The sequence below is a fragment of the Rhododendron vialii genome, chromosome 7a, assembly GCF_030253575.1.
Source record: "Rhododendron vialii isolate Sample 1 chromosome 7a, ASM3025357v1".
NCBI lineage: Eukaryota > Viridiplantae > Streptophyta > Magnoliopsida > Ericales > Ericaceae > Rhododendron > Rhododendron vialii.
In genome coordinates, this window is record NC_080563.1 from 6,309,086 (window position 1) to 6,332,691 (window position 23,606).

The 23,606-nt window shown below is 38.5% G+C and overlaps 1 protein-coding gene across 2 annotated transcripts; it reads right to left on the reverse strand.

The window, feature by feature from the left end:
* Positions 1-499: 499 nt before the first annotated feature.
* On the reverse strand, positions 500-22,794 carry LOC131334299 (clustered mitochondria protein). Of its 2 annotated transcripts, none has more exons than XM_058369233.1 (29): positions 22,499-22,794; positions 21,093-21,326; positions 19,051-19,112; positions 18,517-18,706; positions 18,138-18,278; positions 17,851-18,007; positions 17,571-17,764; positions 17,368-17,469; positions 16,243-16,378; positions 16,007-16,135; positions 14,629-15,028; positions 13,363-13,467; positions 12,060-12,178; positions 11,587-11,695; positions 11,360-11,500; positions 9,923-10,057; positions 9,660-9,830; positions 9,383-9,469; positions 7,711-7,848; positions 7,201-7,350; positions 7,005-7,073; positions 5,648-5,806; positions 4,816-4,872; positions 4,694-4,734; positions 3,978-4,097; positions 2,775-3,084; positions 2,578-2,685; positions 2,409-2,480; positions 500-1,364 (listed from the first exon to the last, which is right to left on the reverse strand). In XM_058369233.1, exons 2-29 carry the CDS (start codon positions 21,316-21,318, stop codon positions 885-887), a joined length of 4,308 nt encoding a protein of 1,435 aa, XP_058225216.1. In that variant the 5' UTR covers positions 21,319-21,326; positions 22,499-22,794; the 3' UTR covers positions 500-884. The 2 variants fall into 2 exon arrangements, with proteins under 2 accessions (XP_058225216.1, XP_058225217.1); XM_058369234.1 differs by having other exon boundaries at positions 22,477-22,754.
* Between the last annotated feature and the right edge of the window lie 812 nt (positions 22,795-23,606).

Below are 23,606 nucleotides of genomic sequence, written 5' to 3' on the forward strand. Positions count from 1 at the left end.
TATGTGCAATTGTTGTACGCCTTTCTACAACTTGATTCTTCCCAATAACTTGTCCATGAGTTTGTTTTTGTTTGCCCCTCTTCCCACTGAAATGCAATTCCCCTTTGAAAAAAAAATCATTCAGTGATCTTGGAACACTATCACGTGATATCCCAACATTCTTTTCCACTACATTTCTATAGGCCCAGTACTAAGTGTATGGATTGTGCAAAATGGTCTGGTGTGGTAAAAAAAATGTCGAGCACCGCCATCCAAGACCACTGAATAATTACTCATCAATTAGACACTCTATAACATAGTGGGTGTAAGGTAAGACTCGAAAAACCGAATGTGTCCACCTAAGATATACTACTATCTGCTAAAGATCAGATTCTCAGGCAAGGGAAAATAACGATCAAAAGTGAAAATCCATTGATTTGAAGTTGCAGGGAGCCATAACGGCATTGTGCAACACAAACCATTCCACATTCCTTCACTCAGAAATTCCGAAGCACAACAGTAAGCAACCTCGTATGCTCAAAATATTATTATGATGAAGCATTGATTGAAAAGAACCTTATCAGGTTCGGTATCCATAGAACCCTGATTTGGTGCAAACCAGAAGCAAAAAATAAGTTACATTTGCCAACTAATTATTTGTGAGCTTATACCATCATAAATATGAATCCCCTCTTTTCTTCAAAATTTGACCGATGCTCTCTGGTCCAAATCATGTTTCTCCGAGCATTGATTATTCAAAGAATCAAATGTTATATCACCAACGGGCATGTCTTGACACTCCAAACTTCCGTAAGCAGGGAGATCACAAGTTACCCTCAACAGACCTCACAATATCCCTTGCTTTGAGGACCAAAGGCAGGCTTCTGTCGCCCGTCTGTAAGTTCTCAGTTCAATCCTTCACGCGGTGACTTTGGTTTCATTTTCTGCTTCTTGGCATCTAATGCAGCCAAACCCGTGCCTAATCCAACCGGAGCCTGATCTTGCTGCCCTGGTTCTGGCTGGGCTTCAAGCCCATCTGCTGGACGACTTGAAGGAGGGCCATTAGCTTCTTTCTTTGCTCCACTGGCTTCGTTATTGTTTTCAGCCTCTGGACTTATCCCTGAATTGATTATGTTGAGGAGTTGTGTAAGTGGTGGCAATGCCTGGACGGGGACTCCGTGCGGGCGAATTAAGAGGCCCCTAGCCGCGGCCTTCTTCCTGACTTCTGCGGCAGCACGGGCAGCTCTTTCGTCGACTCCCCTACCTCGTGGAAGAGCCTCTCCAATTATTGCAGAGTTTAAGGATTTGTTCGCGGGGGGACCAGAGCTCCCGGATCCTCCAGCTGCAGCAGCAGCTTGAAATGCATGCAATAGATCGGGATGAGCCTGTTAATCAAATTTTAACTCATGAAGAGTTACGAACTCAGAATACTTAAAAGACAAATAAAAATGAAGCAGAGACAAGAATAAAAGGAAGAGCAATCCATTACCACAACAATAAACACATTACAACAAAATAAAGTCAACCAATAAGTGAAACAATTCCCAAGAGGCCTTTGGCCCAACGACATCAGGGGGTGCACATAGGTGCTAGGAGTAAGGGGATCAGGAGTTCAACTCCTATAAGGTGCTAATCTAACTTTGTCTAACAACACTAACTTTCACCGAGCCAAAAAAAAAGGTGAAACAATTCTGGGCAAGTTGAAATGCTCATTATGCTTTGTTTGGATGGGTTTTTGAGATTTTTTGAGTTTGGTTTTTGGGGTAATGAGTGGAGAGAGAAATTAGGGGAATGATTGGGCATAGGGGTAATGAGTGGAGAGAGATAGAGAGATATGAGAATAATGATTGTAGATAGAGGTAATAAGTGGAGAGAGAAATGAGAGTAATGATTGGAAGTAAGGGTAATGAGTGTTTTTGAAGTTGGGAATTTTTTTTTTTCAAATTAGCATCCAAACAAGGCATAATGCAGTCGAATCAAACTCAATAATTGGGTATCAATCGAGTAAATAAGTTTGCAGTATACAAATAAAGAAAATGATTTTGACATTTATCAATTAGAAATCTTTTATCACAAAAGAAGTCTAAAATTGTTGCAGAAAGATAAGCTTGGTTCAGTATGGTCAGAAACAGAAATAATTTGTTACTTGTAACTATTCAGATCCGGCATTTCAATAAAGAGAATGCTCAAAATATTTTGAATGCTGAAACCATTCCATGTCTTATACTTTTACTTCTAGAAAATATATAAGATTTGTGTATATTCACAAATCTAGATGTTTCATTTAGTTTTATTAACTGACAAAATTTGAACCAATTTACATGAAGCTTCACATGCCTTGGGCCCTTGGGCACTCGAAGCTTCCAAAGCTCTAGCAATCAAGGGCTGCACCATCAAAGGTGAAAAGAAGAATGGGCATTTAAAAGCACCTTTAAGATATCAATAGCCTTTTGGGCAGAATCTGCATTCAGAGTTTGACCTTTCTGCTTTTGTGTATTCATCTGTCAACATAGGCATATAATTAAGAAAAGCAGGAAAAAAAAAAAACTTTTACGCAGTAGTGAAGAATAAAAAAGCAGAAACAGTTTCTGGCATTACCTGTAATTCACGCATCTTAAATGTTTTCATCCAATTCTGGGAATCACGTGTCCTGGAATCCTCTTCTCCAAGTTGTTTCACAAGTATATCATATGTCTTCTTTTCATGCTGTCATAATGAAGCCTATTTTGTCATTATAAAGGCACAAGTTTCTGTACCCGTACATGAATCACATAAATTGTAATACTATGACATACCTGGTGAGAGAGCTTAAAAGCACCCATGCAGTTGAATGCAATGGCCAGAGCGTGATAGCAAACAGCAGTTTGAATATGTTCCTCGCCTAAAAGCCTCTCATTCTTTTTCAATGCTTCTTGCAAATAACGAAGAGCTGTGTTCATATTTCCAATATCTTGGTACATCATTGCAACATTTATAAAGGTTGCAGCCACATCAGGGTGATCTGGACCAGATGATAAACTTAGGAGGAGTAATGCTCTGGACATGTGACGAAGTGCAAGTTCAGTCTGGTTAAGCCCATGGTAGAAAAGAGCCATGTTGCCATAGCTGCAGTAGCCAGCAGATCAACTGAGAATAGAATGGATGTAGAAACATGTCTTTCCTATATACGTAACACCATCATGGTTAACATCAGGTGAGGAAAAAACTGGAGAGAAAGAGAGAGAAGAGAGTGTGCATCCTCCAACTCTATTTCACTTTCTGTACAAATGTAATAAATAAATTATTGAGACTGAGATCTATGAATGTTAAAGAACACCTATTGACACGTCGCGTCGTCATTCCTTGGCGGACCTAGAGGAATTTTGCACTGGCGGGCTCAAGGCAAAGTAAATTACGAACCTTGCTACGGACACAGCAAAAGTATGCACAGATTGCGTAGTGGGGCCATTACGCGTCCCACACAAATAATCCAAGCCGTTCATTATGTTTAATACATTTTTTCATGGCTCCCGCGAAAAATCAGCTCAATCCGATAACTACAAGTACTTGATCTAATCATCTAACTTTTCTTTCCAGTTTTCAGATCATGAAAAGTTAGACGATTAGATCAAGTCTTTATAGGTATTGTATGAAGCTGATTTTCGCGGGAGCCCTTGAAAAAGTGTTTTAAACATAATGAACAGCTCGGATCATTTTTTGTGGGACCCGTTATGGGCCCCACAACGCAATCTGTACACAGTTTTGCTGTGTCCACAGACTTTCCGGATCAAAAAGCCAACATCGTTTATAAATGTCAAAACCTTTATGACAATGTTCCTTTTATTTCTTTTCTTTTTTTTGTGTGTGTGACACCATTTTGAGATGATTAGCAGATTTAAAGGAAAATCAAAGTTTCAGAAATCATAAATAAAAAGGTTCTAGCTTTATTTAGTGGTGCTTCAACATAACCCCACTGAAGCAATTAAATATGTCAAAGAATACAAAAGTAAAGTCTGTGCCTGTGAGCAGTATCAGGATGGTCCAGTCCTAGGCATCGCTCGTTTATAATAAGTTCCTTGTGCTGTTGCATTATCGCTCCAGCCATGTCTCCGGCATGGTACAAAACCATAGCAAGGTAACTGAACAGAAAAAACTTCAAAATTAGTTTCTCTGAGCATCCATTTGTTTGAATAATAATATTTATGAGCACAAGAAATAAGCGGTCATATAATTCCACAAAACAAAATTTGTCTACAAGATAACTATTGCAATCGGAAGTGGGAACATCAGTGGCAGATCATAGATAACCAGTTCCTCCCAGTAATATGCCTCAAATGGCAAATCAATTAGTCTTGCGATTGTTTCCCATCAATGAGGTAGACCTTTCACACTATTCCCACTGGATTGTTTCCCACACTGTTATACATTGTGTCACAGATTGTGCCTTCTGAGCACTTAATCAAAAGAAAATAACTTGTCTATGAGATAAACATTTTGTGATACAAAGACAAGTGATATAATCAGCTCTTTTTTGATAGGCAAGTTAAGGAGACTTGAACTGGAGTCTTTTGACAAGGGGAATGAGGCCCAAGTGACTGGGATGTCTCCTACGCTACATTCTGTGATCAGCCATTCAAGTACCAAGCTGATGAACAAATATGGCTACTTTGTAACATTGGAAAGTAAAGCAGATTAGATATCATGGCAATAGGTTAGCACAGAGGACAATGATTACCGACAACAATTTGCAACCTCTCGATGCATTGGACCAGTCACCTGCAGTTTATGATACAAGCCGATCATTAATCAAAGTAGCACAATTTAAAGTCAAAGGGAAAAAGAACTGGCATTGCATACCTGCTGAAGTATTGTAAATGCCTCAGAAAATAATGCGTACGCCTCAGTAAGCATTCCCTGGAACAAGTGCAACAGAATTAATGATCACATTTCTTCCTACTCGACTTGGAAACTCAAAATTACTGCAACCACACAGTACCAACCCTCAAAGAGGCCTAGGATGGAATCTTAAGGAGGAATTCTTTACATTTAAATACTAATCACATGAATATTTCTCTCTTGGATTCTTGTGATCAAAATTCGTGTTGTATACAGACCCTACTATTGGGTCTTTGGAGAAGTAACCCTTACAAGTTCCTCCAACTGGGGTGAAAACTTTCTCACTAGGCCTTATCGACAAGGTTTTTTTCCTCTTTGGCTGGGCCTTTGGACAAGGAAGTTCTCCATTCTTAATAGAGATTTTCACTGTGGGACACTGGGGCATTCTACTACCACCCCAAAAAGTATGTAGGCCAAAACAGTATGCACCTTCAAAGTTTGGGTGCAAAAAAATGCACGCTTAAATCTGCCTAGTGCCTAGTAGTTGGGTTGACTTCTGATGCAACTGAAAATGTATCTTATATGCCAAAAGTCATCGCATATATTCCCTGCAACCATTACAAACTCATGATTCTAACACGTAGATTTACAATTTGCAAACTATTACTTCCCTAAAAGAATTTGCTAGGGTTTTTAGTTCTGCAAAAGAATTCATCAAATATAAGACAATTTCCCCTAGCATACACATTGCTTCACCTCCATTTCAGGTCAACTTTTTTCTTACTTCTTCCACACATAATTGCTGAAAACTACTTCCAACTTTCTGATAGTACAACAAACTAACAGTTCATACCTCAGCCAACTGAACTTTTCCTGTTTCTACAAGATCCTTGGCTTCTGAACAGACTGGAATAGAATGCTTCACTACTGGTCTCACATCCAAAAAGTCTGATGTTGAGAAAGGTGCCACAACATCAAGATCATATTTTCGAGCTGCAATGACTATGCCTACCTGTGAAAACCACCAAATAGATGTGTCAAAAACTACTCAAGAAGAAGGTATAAATTGCAGAGCTGAAACAACTATGGTGGACATTTGAAAATAGTGGACAGTAGAAAATAATAACACTAGTTCACAAACTAGCATCCACAACCTCTCACTTCCCATATTTTGCACGCCTGAGAACTTTCACACACCGAAACGACAGAAAAGACAAAACAATGGCATATTTTCAAAGAGTGCAAGACAAGTCGACATTTAATAGTTAGTAATCAACTAATTTGTGGCATCACATAGTTCCATATACGGTATAGTATACCTGTATTACTTGCATAAAAAATACACCATTAACCACAAACTGTGGGTTGATATTTTATTGAGATATTGAAACTGAAGTAAATTGATAAGCAAAGCATATGATTTTCGTGGAGGAACATGCGCAACCAAACCAGAAATTAATGCATGACAGCCAATTTTTACTGAAACTCCCAATGAGAATTCCAACCAGATCAAGGAAAGACACAATAACCACAATGTTAACAGCCCTCCACAGATTTAAAGCACCGGTCTATTACCTACAAAATTCTTCTTCAGTTCCTTCTTCTATTAACATTTTTTTGAAGTGAAGGACGGAGCATCCTGGCGGTCAAGCAGTCTTTTAGTGATGTGGCAGGACCGGTAGACTAGGTTAACTTATTTCTGAAAGCACCTATAACGTAATCTTTAACCACGCCAGCCTTAATTAATATCGATTGCATCAGTTCCTCCTAAGCAATGGAAAAAATCCAAAATTAGAGTTTCCTTACGATAGTTGACCCCTCAAAACAAGAGCCTGGCTTTCCTCGGAACCTCACTGGTTTTTTACCCCTTCTGGTTCCAAATGGCATCTGCCTTCTATCTCTGCCACAAGAGTCACTATTTGCTTCTCCACCTCCATGGGAGGAGCCACATATCTTTGCCTGACCTTATAAAAACAAAGAGAACACATACTTCCTATTCCTCAAAACCACTAAGCAAATGAACTTTTACTTCACCTCCTGTTACGTATGACTGAAATTTTCCAGATCCGTTTAAATCCAAGATGTCCAAACAATCAGAGGCAGAGGCAACAAATCAGTCCCATTTAGATCAAAGATCTACAAACCACCAGAGGCAATAAATGGTTTCCAGTTCCTTTTAAATTAACACAACAAAGGGAAGAAAAAGCTACCTTCTGACAAAGGTTGCGTATGACTGAAATTTTCTTTACCCGTGATCTTGCGTCCTCCGGCAACTCAAACTGCAGAGAGAATTAAGCACCCATCACAAAATAATATAAAGACCACGAGGCTCCGATCACGAAATATTACAAGACCATCAAAGGTCAATGGCAGGATCGAAGCAGCAAATGCTCAAGTTTGAAGTACCTGGTATTTAACTTTTGCAAATTCTACAATGTCGGACCACAAACTCTCGGACGTAATATTCAAATACGACCACTGTTCCTTCCGTGAATATCCTCCATTTGTCCCCCTTCCATGGCCCCTAGATGATTTGCCTTGGTAACCAGCGTGATCCTGCAGGATTTACACACGTGTAAATCTTCAAGTTAATTCTCAGATGACAATCTCACAAACCCAATTCAGAATGCCGTAAACAAACAAATCTACTAGAAAATGAACTCCCTGGTAAGAATTTTTCTTTGAACCAGACTAGACAACACAATACAACATCTTCAACTTCTATTTTTTAGAGTATGAACTCTCCCTAAATAGTAAGTTTTTATTGGCCATGCATACATGAAAGCCTATGCATGTGCATTAAAGGGATCCTTAAGCCTGGGATTAGCATAGAAGCACTTAAAATTAACAAGACAAAGCACATCAACAACGGCCATTGTGGACTAGGAATAAATGACATAATCAATAGTGGTGTACCTTCCTTTGGGCTCGGGACTGCACCCCGTTAGGAGGACCTTTTACAGCAGCAGTAGCTTGACAATTTCCAAAAAAACAGTTGAAAAAATGAGCTATTGCAGGCCCAACATCATGATCCTCTGAGTCTCTCAGAACATCCTGCAAAACCAAGTAGAGATGGTAAATGCATGCGCCACTTTCTAAGCCCTGTACGAGTTGGAGAATCAGTCGGTGCTGTGCATATGCCAATATATCACTCAGCCTATTTCACTGATGAGGTTAGAAGGCAGCACCGTTAAGCAAGAGTAGCAAAACTCAAACGAGTACAAAACAGATTGGACACAGCAGGAGATAAAATGCCAGTAGATAGTTCCAACCGACAGCAGCCTAAAAGATCAAAGCAAACTAGGTTCATCAGATAATGACCAAGATGAATGGATTTGTAAACAATCAACATCTGAACCTTCCATGGGTTAAGTTCATATATTCTTCTGTGATTGTTTAGGAACCCAGACATAATGTAAATTCACTCAACCAATATCAAATTACATTAGTTGGCGTTCCACTGTTCCAGTCAACAAGGAAAACGGATATATCCAAAACTGGGTCACCAAGGCAAATTACTATTATTGTATTCTATATATATGTTACATTACAATGGCACATCAACCGAGCGGGCGAAGCGCAAGTCAAATAGTTGCATGTAGATCAGCAAACCAAGTTGTAGATTTTGAAATGTCCAAGATACAAATGGGCATTATGAGTTAAGCGATCTTTAAAGAGGCTGACTCAAAAGTCAAAACATAAAAGCTGACCAAATGTGAAACAAGAGAACACTTCAAGATCACACATTTGCAATCCCGTAACAGTGACTTTAAAATTAACAGAGACACTGATTTAGCAATAAACAGAGGCAATGATTTTACAATTAACAGAGTTTAGGAGACAATTTAAAGGCTCCAAAAAATTACCGAACAGAAGCAAAAAAGACAGGAAAGAAGAAGAATAAAGTAAGAAAGAGATAGGCGAGGCAAGCCAGTCACGATCATCCACAGCTTTCCGAAAATTCTAAAATTCCACTATGAAAGGAAAGTATGAAAAAGAATAACTACAAATCCATCTGAAAATGTAAAAAAGGAAAAATGAAAAGATAAGTCAAATCTCCCAAATTATATCTGCAGTATTTCCTTGTAAAATTTGGACTCTCAATTAGGCACTAACTAGGAAATAAAATTCCTTCGAACTCATAAATAGTTGTATATTTGAGTATCAAATTACAAAAAGAATAATTTTAGCCTCCAATTTCTCAATCAAACTTCCATAAGGAAAACTTTGAATCAACCATCTCTCTTTGAGCTAAATAACGATTAAGAAGTTTCATAATATATTGTAGAAACTACACTTGGGTAGTTCATGTATACATACTTATGACATGAAGCATTTTTTTTCAACAACTATGATGAATAAGTTCATTTTTTGTATCTCTCAATTGATTTTATGCAATTTTACGAAGTGATAAAAATTTATTGTAACTCTCCGTGCAATGCAGGGGCATACCCTGCTTGTATCAATCTGAAATGAAAGGTAAAAGTAGCTGAACCACATACAAGATTTCAATTTGATCCATCACCCTATCTTCGGACAGTACATAGCACATAGGACGAGGATAGTTTAAGAGGTAAAAGCTGTTCACCTTGAGGACGTGCTTAGCAGACCTGACTACAATCTCGTTGGAACAAAGATCCCATAAATGAGGTAAGTGTTTGGTCCCCTCAGCAACCTGGAGAAGTCGTCCGATGTGCGAAAAAAAGTCAGAGAAAGAGACCATATAAAGTCAGGCTTGATTTTCACATTCCCAATTTTTACGCTTCCAATTCAAGTTGGGAAAACTGTTACCTCTCCAACAATTAATTTACGAGCCAGAATCCAATTCAGAGAATCAATGCAGCTCATCAACAGATTATACTTACCTTTCCAATATAACGAATATTAATTCCATGAGCATGGAGTGCTTCAGTCAGTGTTTGGCCATCCATGGGTGAAACTTCAAGGGTACAAAGATCTTGAATAAATTTGGGAAGCACAATGTCCCTAAGATAGAGACTAACTTTCCTAACATTTTCTTCATCAGCAGCAGTCTCCTGATAAATACCCAGGAATATGGCTATAATATGAAAAGCAGATAAGCATGAACTTGAACGGAATGTGTCTCAAGGAAAAATACAAGACTTACTTCTTCACCTCCTGCTAACTTAAACTCTGTAAAGACATTAGGATTGAAAGATATTTCTTCACATATATCTCCATTTCTGACGAATGAAGAACCACATTCTTGGGCAGCCTCACGTTTGCCTTCTTTTAACACATCCTACGAAAAGGAACCACAGTGAATGCATGACTGAGAGTCGTTTGGGTAGATTGAATTCATATGAGAACAAGCAAAACACACTACAAATTCCATCATTACCACTTTGAAAGTCTACGAGCAGTGTTTGAGCATTTTGAATAATAGCGAATACATGACCAAGAGATGTTTGTGCATTTTGAAAATCTAACAAGCAGGGAGAATTAAAAGAAGATTAGGGAGCTACATGGATCCTCAAATAGGAGAGGGAGGGCACAAAAACAAGCTTTCAAAGTCGTCATCGTTCTATGTTTCATGGAGGGAAATAAGCTTTTTTATTTTGTCCCCCAAAAAAGAGAATAAAAATTGCAAGACAAAACAACAAAATCAATCTTAAATCTCACTTATTGCCCACCCATCCCCACTAGTCAAAAACAAAGAAATTCCTTAAAGGGACGTGACACCGTCTCCCAGAGCCCGAAAAAAAAAACCTACAAGACACTATATTGGTCATGTTTTCAAAAACCTAAAAAACAACAGTTTTTCTGACCACTACGGTGGTTAACATTCATACAATGCCAAAAAAAAGTTAGAAGTTCAATATGAATTTGTGTGGATATCAATACACATTCACAGATTTCAATCCACTTCTAGCAAATACCAATGCACTTTACACATTATCCACCAGTTAGCATTTTACTATATATGTTTTCAAAATGAGAGCTGACACTTCTGGGAGGTAAAGGGATCACATACATCACCATTTGGATCTGTGTCCAAAATGAATTCAGCACCTTAATGACAGTCTCTCTATGGTCCACACATTTTGGAGTTAACTAGTTATCTGGATACAGACTAACCCATTCCCAGTACGGCCTCTATAAATTTGAGAGAATGACACTGAGAATCTCATTAAGATTTTCCAAACAACATGCGACATTCATGTTAGCAACGCGACCTCATCATGCAGTATCCTCTGCATAGCAAGAAGCCATTGACACCATATTTCCAACTTTGTAACTCAAGCAAAATAATATGATCTGGTGATGTAGGCATCTGCCTAAACGATTATCACTACAGAACACGTAGACACCCACGTACATTACCGTATATGATGCATACAAAAGGACATACATTATAGATACATTAACTCTGTATGCATGCAAGTATAACCACTCTGTTTGATTTCAAGTTGATACATTAACTTCTAAGAATAACAACATTAGGCTTTTCAGTGCTGCATGAACCCAAGCCATATTTTTGAGTTCTTTTAGGCAACAATCAAATGCACATCACTAAAATTACTTGAGAGAATGACACCTTTACCTGTTTGTCAGAAGTTGTCAGAGATGTATCTGCCTCAGTTCTCACCAGTTCTTCAGAACCATTAACATTTGAAGACTCGCTGGAACCAGGAAGCTCCCCCTTTGTTTCACAACTATTTTTTGGCCTCTCTGCCGCTTCAGCCTTATCCATCGGGCCAATAACGAAATTTTAGAATACACTGAAAGGAGGTCAAAATCATGTTTCACAAAAGCACAGAGCAAGATTACCTGGCAGAAGGCAGAAATTAACTCGGGTCTCAAAATACAAAATCTAGAGCCTGGACCAGTATAGTTTGCATCACGAGGAGTGACTCTCATCAAGTCCAAGAGATAATGCCTGAAGTTCAGAAGAAGAAGAATATTAAGCATCAAAGTTCAATGTTCAGAACTACAGTTGTCTGTATCTTAAAACATTACAGGGGGAAAAGTAGGCACATAAAACTGCAACATGCACCGTGTAAGTGAACTGAAATGTCAATATGTCAATGCCTCGACTTCACAATGCACAAATCAATCGTCACAATGAATGATGCGACACTTTCATGCTACACTACTTCAAACTTCAAAGCCAATATCAAATCTTGCAAGCAATCCGCAGAGTCCCAAAATGTGGAAGTGTCAAACAGAATTATGACATAAATAACAAGCTTATCATAACGAGAAATTCCTCAACATGGTGATAACATAAAGATAGCAATGACCTGTCATCACTTCCAACAATACCCTTGCATTCAACAGGTGCAGCTAATTTGAAAGCATTTCCAGATCCATCAAAGACCATATGTTCCTTCACATGGAGGCGTTTGGCAGCCTCCAGTACCTAGGGAAACACAAGGCTCAGAAATCATCGGAGAACCAGGTGATAGTCATAGAACATATATTGCTAGATCAGTATTGACATTGTGCCAAGAAGTGAATAGTATATTCCTAAATAAATGTAAAGAGTATTTTTCACACGATGGCCTATCACAACTGTTCACATTACTGGTAGCAGGCCCAGATTATTGACAGTTTTGAAACCAAAAATATAGCATATAAAGTATATTGCTCCAGAAGCAAAACTAATCCTGGGCCCTATGCATATAGAGAAGATTTCTCAGGTGAAAACCACCAGAAGTCAGAATCGGCATTCTACAATTATTACCAGGTAATGAACAAATACGCACTTCCTTATCACACAAATGGAAAGTTTCCCTTGGAAAGAAGCACAAAGAGAGATGCCCAGTAAATAGTTTGTCTTGGCAGGGAGCCGTACGACATTGGTTTTTTGGCGCCATTGAATTGGAAAAATGAAACGTTATTGTCAGTCATAGCCCAAAAAGAAACACATTGCTACCACATAACGATAATTTCCTATGTTTTCACTTATTAAATATCGAGATGCTGAGAGTAGGTAGAGATTGTGCCAATAGCAGCACTAGGAGAGTGCACTCTCTCTAAAGCTTTCTTCTTCTTTTTTTCATAAGTACGTTCTATCTAAAGCTCTCACATGCATTTATTTTCTAATAGTAATTACTTCATGTTTTGATCTTGTACATCTAACGAAATTATGCTCTGTCTATAAAAAAAATTTGTGATAATTTCCACCCACATACTTATCACACACCAAACTCTTCAAGTTTCCAATGCAATCCCCTTATAAATTGGCATTGAAGGGTACTTATAGAAATCGCTCCTTCCAAATTTCTATTTGAGTCCATTAACATGATAAGCCAAGACAGTTATCATATACAGACTAGTAACAAAGATGCAACACTAAGAGATTGACTGCATAACAACTCAGAATCCATAATATTATTCTCGTAGTGTTATTCTTATGTATCAGAAACAGGAAATATATTCGACATAACTTTCAAGGTCATCCTCTTCGTAATAATGTATTTCTAATTTCCAAAGCAAACTTTCTGTCATGAAAGGCCAATGATGTCATTTGGATACAAAAATGACTAAAATACAATACTAACAGATCGAGCGCAACAAGACAAAATCAATAGCCATCCTCACCTTGGAATGAAAATCTTCCTTCCAACAAATCTTTTTCCCATTGTCAACGGAACCGTAGAGAAGGGAGTCTGATTTATCACCTTGAAGGATGCCCGGTAAAACACTCTACAAGGGACAACGAGGTGGGGCAAAAAGATTAGGAAGATAAGAATTAGGAAGAGAAGCAACATCTCCAAGTCTAACACATACCAACAAAAAAGAAGAGGAAATCAGAAAAAACAGAATAACAACCAAGGGGACTGAATTAAGAGCGCTGAAAGATTCAGAGAGAGCACCAATAGCCAATACAAAAAATATTCAAATAGTTGACAAATGAAAATGCATTAACCAGTCAAATTGCCCTTTGTAAGACACTAAGGTCAAATTTAAACTTCAAACAATACAACATGCACGCAGTAAAGGAAGTCCATAAAAAAAAGGTTCAGAGATTAACAGCTGTAAAAAGCCAGGATGGAGTGGCAGCAGTGCTAATTTAGGGATTCCATTTGCCGTATTTTTTTTGCCTTTATTCAGCAATTTGATATAAGTACTCATTTCAAAGCTGAGGATGATGCTCTCCTTTTTGGATTCGATAGTGTGCTGACCATGGTTTTGTACAAGTGCATATCATATATGATTCAAACATATACTGGCTATCATCAATCATGCTTGCATTTCTCCTTGGCATATTTGTCAAGAGTTTAGACTTTAGAGATTCAGAAGATTGGGAAGATGTTGACGGGCTTGAAATCTTTGGTTTCTAATCGTTATAGAGACGCGGATAAAGTTCTGGATGCTTAGGGGTGCAATGATCAAGATTGTTTCATCCAGGATGTTACCTCTCTTGGGGGACCATCAAACTATGGATCCTATGGGTTTAGCACTTTCGCTTCCCTCAAGAGCAAAAGAGCATTTTGTTTTTTGCACATGCTTCATCCTCTAGTTTCCCTTTGCTTCTTCCAAGTTCCAAGGCTTAACCCTCTAGTAGACAGCGTAATTAAATAGTTTTGCTGGATAGGTAGCTCCAGTTACAGCAATCCCTCAATCGCTTTGGAAGGAACTTAAGGATTTCAAAGGTGTAGTGGTCAACCACAATCCTTTGTTCAAATATCAATGAAAGCATAGTAGAGGTTCATACCACACCTCTACTACTTCTCTATACTCTTATAAACCTCCATAAAACTATCATTGCCAATATCAGCCTTCTATACATAATAAAGATGATCCTAGAAAGAAAGAAATTTATTTCAGGAAGGAGGAAAAATAATATTTCAGATTGATACGAACCTGTGCCACTACTCTGTGGCCCCTGTAATCAATAATGGCCATAGCAAGATTATACAGACCCGATACATCAACTTCTTGGTAAGCCTTGGTGCCTTTCAGATCATTATTTGCAGAGGCATAGGTGGCTTGCTCGCTTTCAGCCAGCTGTGTCTCAGAACGAACATCAGAAGCCGAATCCATGGTACAACCAATATCCTCTGTACTTGTGCCATTGGATTTGTCCCCACTGGGAACTCTAGCGGCTGAAAAAGGCAACTTATTGGTGGAAGTCTTCTCAGATGAATTGCTTACTGAGCTTATGCTATCACTCTTTAAATTATTATCAGCTATGCGTTTCCTGGACAGCTGCTCAAGGTCCGCATCCACAGCAAAACTGAAGAATATGTTGTTGTGAACATACCTGGAAATTGGAGCAGCACAAAATGTCAAAGCCAGCAGAGACTGCGGATACGAGGAGCATTCAACACAAGTACTAAAGCTACAGATTTTCTCTGCATGCATATGTAACCAATTATATGTGCTAGACTGCTAGTCAACGTTTTTAATTTATGTGTCTACAAAAGCATGTGCCTACATGCTAGCCAATTTGCTGGATATTTAATTTGAAAGAGTAGGAAAGAGAGGAAACAATCACAGCCGAAAAAAGTTTTAAGGTAACGATGAAACAATCGTACAAGAAGCAGCCCATTCTAAGTGGGTTTCAGCACATCTGATAAAGGTTTAGGGAGGGGTGTTGGGCGCCCGGGGGGGGGGGGGGGGGGGGGGGGGGGGCGGGCGGGGGAAGGCCACAACAATTCTGCATGGTTAAGCAAATGTCTTCCTTTTGCGTTTTTCAATGGGCTAATTGAAGTCACAGAAGCTATCAAGGTTGCATCTCCACCCAAAAGAAAGCAATTTTTAATAATACTAGAAGTGCGCATAAGTTGATATTACAGAAAAATAAAGAAAACTAATTCCAGAGGAGCAAATTAAAATCCATTACACATTAATATATTTGACTATCATGATTCATGGACTCATAAATTCTCCATACCAACTTCAACAACCAATACATTGCTTTCAACTAGAAATAATACCAAAACAATTTCAGAGAGAGAGAGAGAGTTATCCAAACTCACTGGCATTTCATGTCCAAATAATCATATTACAGATATGCAAGCAAAGAATAATTCTCGTTGAGAGTCCGAGACCATAAAAAATAAGTGGAAGAATAATGTGATGGTTTCAGCAACCAAAGTTGAAGGCAGAAAATTATTCCAACTAAGTTAAAAGCCAGAAGGCAGTAAATATCAGGTTTTTTACCCGGTCAATTAAAACTTAAAGAGTATAAATCGTCAGTTAGATGAAATATTAGTTAGTGTTTCCAAGTTCTACTGACATGTGAAAGCACTCCGGGTCAGTTGGGTTAATTGGTGGTATACATCTGCTGATGACTCCAATAGCACCACTAATTGCTGCATCAACAAAATCAGATGTCACTTTGTACAGTGCCCTATCCCGCAAAATCCTGCAACAAAACTCCCCATGTAAGTGATCAAGACAATGCCACGACTGACCAAACTTGACCGAGAGTTCTACAATTATTCAAATTATGGAAGAAGAAAGTGTAAAGACCTTTCTTGAGGATTTGTGCGGGGAAACTCCCGACAAGACTGCAATTCTTCATTCCAATCCCTTTGCATGCCAATTAGCTCACTTCCAAAGGAAAGTGTCAGTTCACTCTCTGCCCTAGCAGCATTACGCTTGTGATCTGGATCCCAAAAATGACATCAACTAATATACTAGCAATAGTTCTGAAATATTTGTCTGGCTCTATTGCACAAACTATAAACTAAATGCATCAAGAATATAGCAAAACTGCGACCACCTCACTGCAGAACCGGAGGAGATTTAAGGGAACAGCACTACACCACATTAACAAGAAATTTTTTGCAGTACTTAGCAGGCATAATTTATTGAACAGCACAACCTTGCAGCCACGTAGTTAAACCACACCCCCCCACCCCCAAAATCTAGTGTATATGTTATGCCTCATGATGTTTGGGATCTGAAGCAATCTTACCATTCATATAGCTTACTAATACCGCTAATAACGAGAGAACCCACCAATCTTCAAATGGTTTGACTCCCATGGTTAAAGTTTCAAAATGGTATATACCAGTATCTTATGTCTGTAGGGAATGGCACTGAATAAGAACCTCCTTTCTTTGGAAGAAATCAACATGGAATAAAACCATGCAGGGGACAGAAAATTTACTTTCATGACCTTTTATTTGACAGTTTAGTAAATTTACTTTTACGCCCAGCTGGAAAAAATTCCCCAGGGTCCTGCATTGATCGCACAGGTCTTTTGAAAACAAAGTAACATTTGATGGGTGGCACACTCCACCGCATTAAGGCACAGAACCATCAGGTTTCGTGTCAATTTGTTAAGAGTTCACAGTTCATATCTCTTTTACTCACTTTTTTACATCCTAACCCTTAAGTTAACTGTCCTCGAAAAAAGATACTCCATTGTAATGATCCCAATCAACAGAAGTTGTTTAAATTGTGATGTAGGGAATTGATTCTAGATCCCAGAGTTGAGATAACTGGCCAACGAGCTTGTCGGCCAACACAATCAACTCGTAACCTATGAAATGCGAGGAAGAAACTTCAACCTCCAATGCCTTTACAACTAAGCGAGATGAAAGTCACCATGATCAGATATCAGATAAAGTCCTTTAATATTGAACTCACCTGGAAGAGGATATAGTCCAAGCCACGAATTTGGTGGTAACAGAGATTGGACATTCTCAAACGGATGTGCAGAAGCTTTCCGTTCCAAAATTTCCCGAAAAGCTTCAATAGTGGAACTAGTATTAGAAACTTAACTGATACTAATACTAATGCTACTCTATAGATAACATACAAACTAATGCTCCCCAACCATGCTATTTTACCTTTCTTGAATTTAGGGCTATTCTTTTGCATGAGTCCAATAAGGGTGGCTGATTCAGAAGCAGCTTTACATGGTCTCGGGTCAAGGACATTTCCCATACTTGAGTTGACATAAAACATTTTTGTGGTTCCCGTAATACACAATTTATTTCCTTCCAATGTTGTCACATCCAGATAAATCAAATCCCCCACAAGCCTGGAGAAAACATAAAGAACGTGCATTAACAAAGCCATAATTAGGTCTAAAAAGTTAAAATGAGTATCCAAAGCATGAGAACTAACCTCCTATAGCCTGGAGGTGGATTCAATGAAGAGAACACTATACTCTCCAGACATTTGATCTCTTTAGGAGGTGAAGACAACAAATTGGTAAGTGAACCAGTGACATCGTCCATGAAACCCAAACTATCAAGCTCTGGGACCTCAGTTTTTGCAGCATCTACACCACAGCAAAATTCAAGAACCAAAGTTGTTGTGACTACACTCCAAAACGAAAAGAAGTGTTTGTGTGTGGAGAATAAGAACATAAAGCCAGGAAACAACAATACTGCGGACTCAAAATTCAAGACCTCCTGAATTTGCAGGTGGACTTTTCCCGGTATCGTGCTGTAAAGCAAGTGATGTAGACAATGAGGAATGCAGTGTGGAAAGAGAAAGCAGTTCTCTTGTTCGGTGAACATGAGCCCTGATGGATCTATCGTCGTATAATGCTGCAAACATTATTCTTTAGTTAGACGCCAAATATCAAAATAGTAGCTCAATACATAAACAAATGCAGGCACACCAATTTGGCACCTCACTTTTTCCATCCTGCAACATTCTGTGAAAAATGACTAGCCAATACACCATTTTTGATGCACAAAGGAAAATAGTGAGTGTGAAAAGCATTAACCTACACGTTGCACCTATCACTTATAAAGGCAACCAAAGAATGTAGAACCAACATACCAGCAACCATCTCCAAGGAGCAATCACCAGTTGTGATGTCAGCAACTTCAGAAATTTCGTTATAATCTTCTAGTTGGTGAACCAAACCATCCTTTGTGACCAGTAATAGATCATAGCATGTGAAGAAACACGTCTCAGGAGCATCAAGGAGGAATTGTCTCACATCCATAACAGAATCTCCAGGGCTTAACTGCACGTGACAATCAATTAAGAATTAATTTAAGATGAATAAAATAACTAAATGTCAGGAGTAAGATCATCCAAGCAAATGCAATCTTAAGCGCATGATATAGAAAAGATACGCCACTCACGAGAAGAAAATGACAATGGTAGTGCATTGCCTTCAGACTTAGCAAGATAACCGACAAGAAAGAAACAAAGTGTCCAGAATGTTCGCAGTAAGCCAGTAACAAAAAGGAACAGAATATCAAAGGCAGCCAAGATGCAAATAAACTCATATATGCAATCACTCTGCAAGCAATTATATAAAGGGTTACGCCACCAGAAATTGAAGACTTAATATAGGTAGCTCACTTGTAGATCAAGCTTCTCGCCACCTTGTGTCTTGACAGAAACAGGGTAAAGATGAACTTCACCTGCAGCTAGAACAAACTCCCAAATTAGTCCTGTGTCCAAGTACTTGCATCCAGAAAAAATCCCAGATCAGTCAAATGTCTGAGTCCTATGTTAAAAGGCTGGAAAAGCAATTCCACGTGCCAAGTCAATAGTCCTTCACAAGAATAATCCGGATAGAGTTAGGGCATTGTACTATGGTTCTATTGAATTGAGTTCTGGCTGGGTTATTAATTTTGAAAAGAGAAGTAAGATGAATGGTCGTTAGAGGGAAATCAAACCTATGAACCTCAAGTCTGCAATAAAGCTTATTTTACACCTCCTCCAGCAAGCCCATTCAACCGCGAGCGAAATCTAATGCCAAAAATTAAGATTTAACCCCATTCTCTAGGTGTAGCAATGATGCCCCAAAATGTACCACCAAACAGGCATGGTGACTTTAAAGCAACTCAAGTCTTCATACTTTCAAGCAAGTACTAAAACGGATACATTTTCTTTTTAGAAACAAGAAAATATGCGGTCAATACTTGTCTAGTACATCTAGGACCATGACAGATGCATTGGGAAGACTGACCGAATCTACTTGTTAGCATGACAGCTCAAAACTAATTCCAATAATAATAAAAACCTGGGCTAGCATCAAATTTCAAATTCATGACCACGAACAAGAAGGATTTACACAGAATAGGACCGTACAAGGAGATAGTACCTGTAACCCATACCCCATCCCACATCGGAAGTCTACATTGATGATATTGGGTATATAACAAGCCATGTGAGTTACTACTTGTACCATGGGCTTAAGCATTTTGGGCCATGTGGTGTGGCTTGTAGATTTATAATCAAGGTTCTGGGTCAATAGTCTTGCTTGGGGCGTTAGAGCCTAGAGGTGGTATCAGAGCAACCCGTGCACACGACCGAATGGGCTCGGGCTACAAAAAAGACCCGTGAAATACCGTGGTGACTCTAGGTGCGGGGCACATGTGACCACCAGGGAAAGACTTGTGAAATATCATGGTGACTCTGATCACTAGGGAAAAGACTTGTGAAATACCCTATGACTCTAGTGCTCCACCCCTTGCGGGTGCGAAGCCATAAAGGTGGGGAGATTGTGAATTTGTGATACCTCGCCCCACATCGGAAGTCTACATGGTTGATCTTGGGTATACAACAAACCAATGGGCTACTACTAGTACCTTGGGCTGAAGCATTTTGGGCCATGTGGTGTGGCTTGTAGATAAAAATCAAGGCTAGTAGTCTGCTTGGGGCGTTAGAGTACATGAACGATCTAAAATCCACGTCCACTAAGAATAGATAACAAGGCACCGAGATATATAGTTACACACTAGACCACACTAAGGTGCTACCTAAGGCAAACCAAAAGTGGCCCACCTTTGTTGCACAAGAAGGCTCCTTTTGGCTAGGCATTAGCAAGGGCCTTTTTTTAGGCTGAAGGCGCACCTTAGCTGCAAAAGTATATTATAAAACTCATCCAGCAACGTATCAGATTATACAGTATACTTTCCCAAGTCAATGTTCTTAATATAAATTCTTCTGCGAAGTATACTTGCTTCATAGTTGAGTCAACGCATCTGTGAAGAGAATCCAACATATGTTATGATAGTGTTCTTGCTTAAGTACCTAACCACTAACATTATTGGCATAAAAGACCTTGGAACTATGATTATGAGGTCACATTGCTAAAAGTAGCACAGATGTTAATTTCGTTTGGCACGGTGATGCAATCCATAAGACCCTGGAAGTACAAACAATTCGAAGAAGAGAAGTGCCTCGGGGATTCATACAATCCCAATGCACGAACCAGCCATGTGGAACTTTTGTACCCAAGTTAGACTCTCGTCAAGTTCTATTTTATTTTTTCTTTCTACATGTGTTACTGAGGTACTTGATATATCAGAGGGAGCTAATTTACAGGTAATAGAGAAAAAAGTGATAACATGAAAACCATAGCCAAAAGTTGAATGCTTATATATTCACATCACCTTGCTTGGACTGACTCTCTGAATTTGCAGTTTCCGGCTGCTTTAACTCTGGCTCGACGCTAGTTGATTCCGTAACAGGCACGTCCCCATTAGAAGTGGATTTGGATGACTCTGATAAGCTTATATTATCCTTCACAGGAACATCAGATAAAACTGCCGCTTCCGAAGAATTCGGTGCATTATGAGACCCTCTCCGATTCCTCCCCTTGTTCGATTTTCCCGCCATTTCTTCCTCTTTACACCAATAGTAGACCACAGAACAACATAAGAATAGTAAATACTAAATAGTTTCCAGTTAACCTACAAGCTCATAAGAAGCATAACAAAAACTTATTTTCCATAACTATGAATGATAGCTACTTCAAGAAATCTACATAATGGGTATTGGTACTTCTCTATATATACATGCCCAAACTTTATCCTTAGTTTTTAACATTTTGCCCTGTCCCAAAAGTACCCATAACCAGTATATACGCAATACCCATTGTAATCCATACCTTCTTTGGCATTGAACTATGGTATACAAATCGGATTGTAAACCAGCCAAGTCATTTAACAAGTACTTTCACTTGTTTTTTAACTTGTTACAGCATATAATCAATTCTTCCAAATTAAAAAAATCAGACTTTTCACCGGAAACAAGTCAATCATAACCACACCTCAGTTCACGAGTTACGTCTTATCAACGTACCAGTACTAGTACATGCACTTCATCGTTTACAACAAAAAACCCCATTCCCCTAAGCACTTTTTGTCCTTATTCAAAATATTTTTCGTGTTTGTTAGTTTTGCGCCAAACTTTTGTGGATTATTGATTTTTCTCGACAAGAGAAATCGAAAAAATAATTTTTTTTTATTTTTATCCAAATATATTGGGAAACAACCACTTTTTGGCCCCCAAAAAAAAAAAAACAACTTTTTTTCTGCTGAAAAGTGACTATTTCTCAAAATATTTGGGTAAAAGTCATAATTTTTTATTTTTCCGAACCAAAAAAAATATGGTGCAAACCTCAACGAGAAAAAAAGTTGAATAAGGACAAAACAAGAAAAAATTGTAAGTTGCTAAGACGGTACAGCTCCTTTTTTAATCCACATTAAAGTTTACAAACGACGGCGTGGTTAGCAATGATAAACAGGTACGAAGAAAATATTAAGCTGCGCCAATGCGAAAGCAACCTTTCCTGAAGGAACTAAACACACGAAGGAAAAACAACATACACTTGGAATCTCCACCATATTAATTCGTCTGAAATAAGTACCCGATAACAAGTGCAAAGTTAAGATACGCAAATTAATCACCAGCAAAAAAATCAATCAGAATCCATGAGTTTGATCAAGCATCGGTATTCAGAGAAAAAGACACAAAACGTTGTAGATAACATACATATATAGGTGAGCGTGATTACCAATAAAAAAAATGCTCCAATCGCAGTTCAGCTGGATGGTTACACGAGAGACATAGAAGTAAGAGAATCTGTGAGTATATGTGGCGAGTTGACTGGAGATATAGGTGGTTTAGAGAGAGAAGGCGGAGAGAGAGAGAGGGAGGAGGGGCGGGCCGGGGCGGGCCGGGGGGGTTTTGAAGAGAGGGAGAGCAGAATGGGAAGTGGCTGAGAGACGGCGGAATTTGGCCCCCTATATTTTTTGATTGCGCTGTATCTGTAGAGAGAGCGACAGAGAGATTACACTTGAAATACGGTGAACCCAAATTTTTCTGGGCTTGGGCCTTTTATTCTTGGGTAGTCCTATGGTACACACTCCTTATTAGAGGGTGTAACGTACGCATTATGATTTTAAACCCTTGGATTTCAAAGTAAATAATCCGGACCACCCATTTGTTAAATCAATTTATAAAATAAAAAAAGGGCTCAGCAGGTAACAAGTTGTTCACTCCTCCTTGACTTTCTCTCCCTCTCCCTCATGTGTAAAATACTACAAATTATATAACATAACCACAATTGTTATGACAACACAAAAAATTGACACTTTCTTACCACAATGTGTCGTACCAAAAGAAATCGATCAAAAGATACTAGATACACGACCAAAATATATCGTAGCACAATTAATAATTATTATACCCAAGCAAGATACATGTCTAAAATATCACAAATTAAATATTGTATAACTTAACATCCTAACAGTCCTGATTGATCATTTTAAAAATACACTCACTAACGACATTTAGACTGTACAGTCAATTTATAGTATTTGGTATGAAACCTAGTCCTCTGTTATAGTTGAATGTAATGTAGCCATGTGACTGTGACACAATAATAACAATCAAATCCGTTGAAATTTTTTATGTTTGTTGATTAAGTCACCTACGTAAATTTTTGTCTCAATCAGGTTTAGAAAGCTCTATCATCGACACACAAATTGAATAATAGAATAATATTTTCCATCCAATAAAGTGTCTAGCTATAAGCCATCAACTTCATTCTTGGTACGAATGACCTAATTAATATTATGTAAAAGATAGACGATTTTGATAAAATAAAAAAAACATCCTAC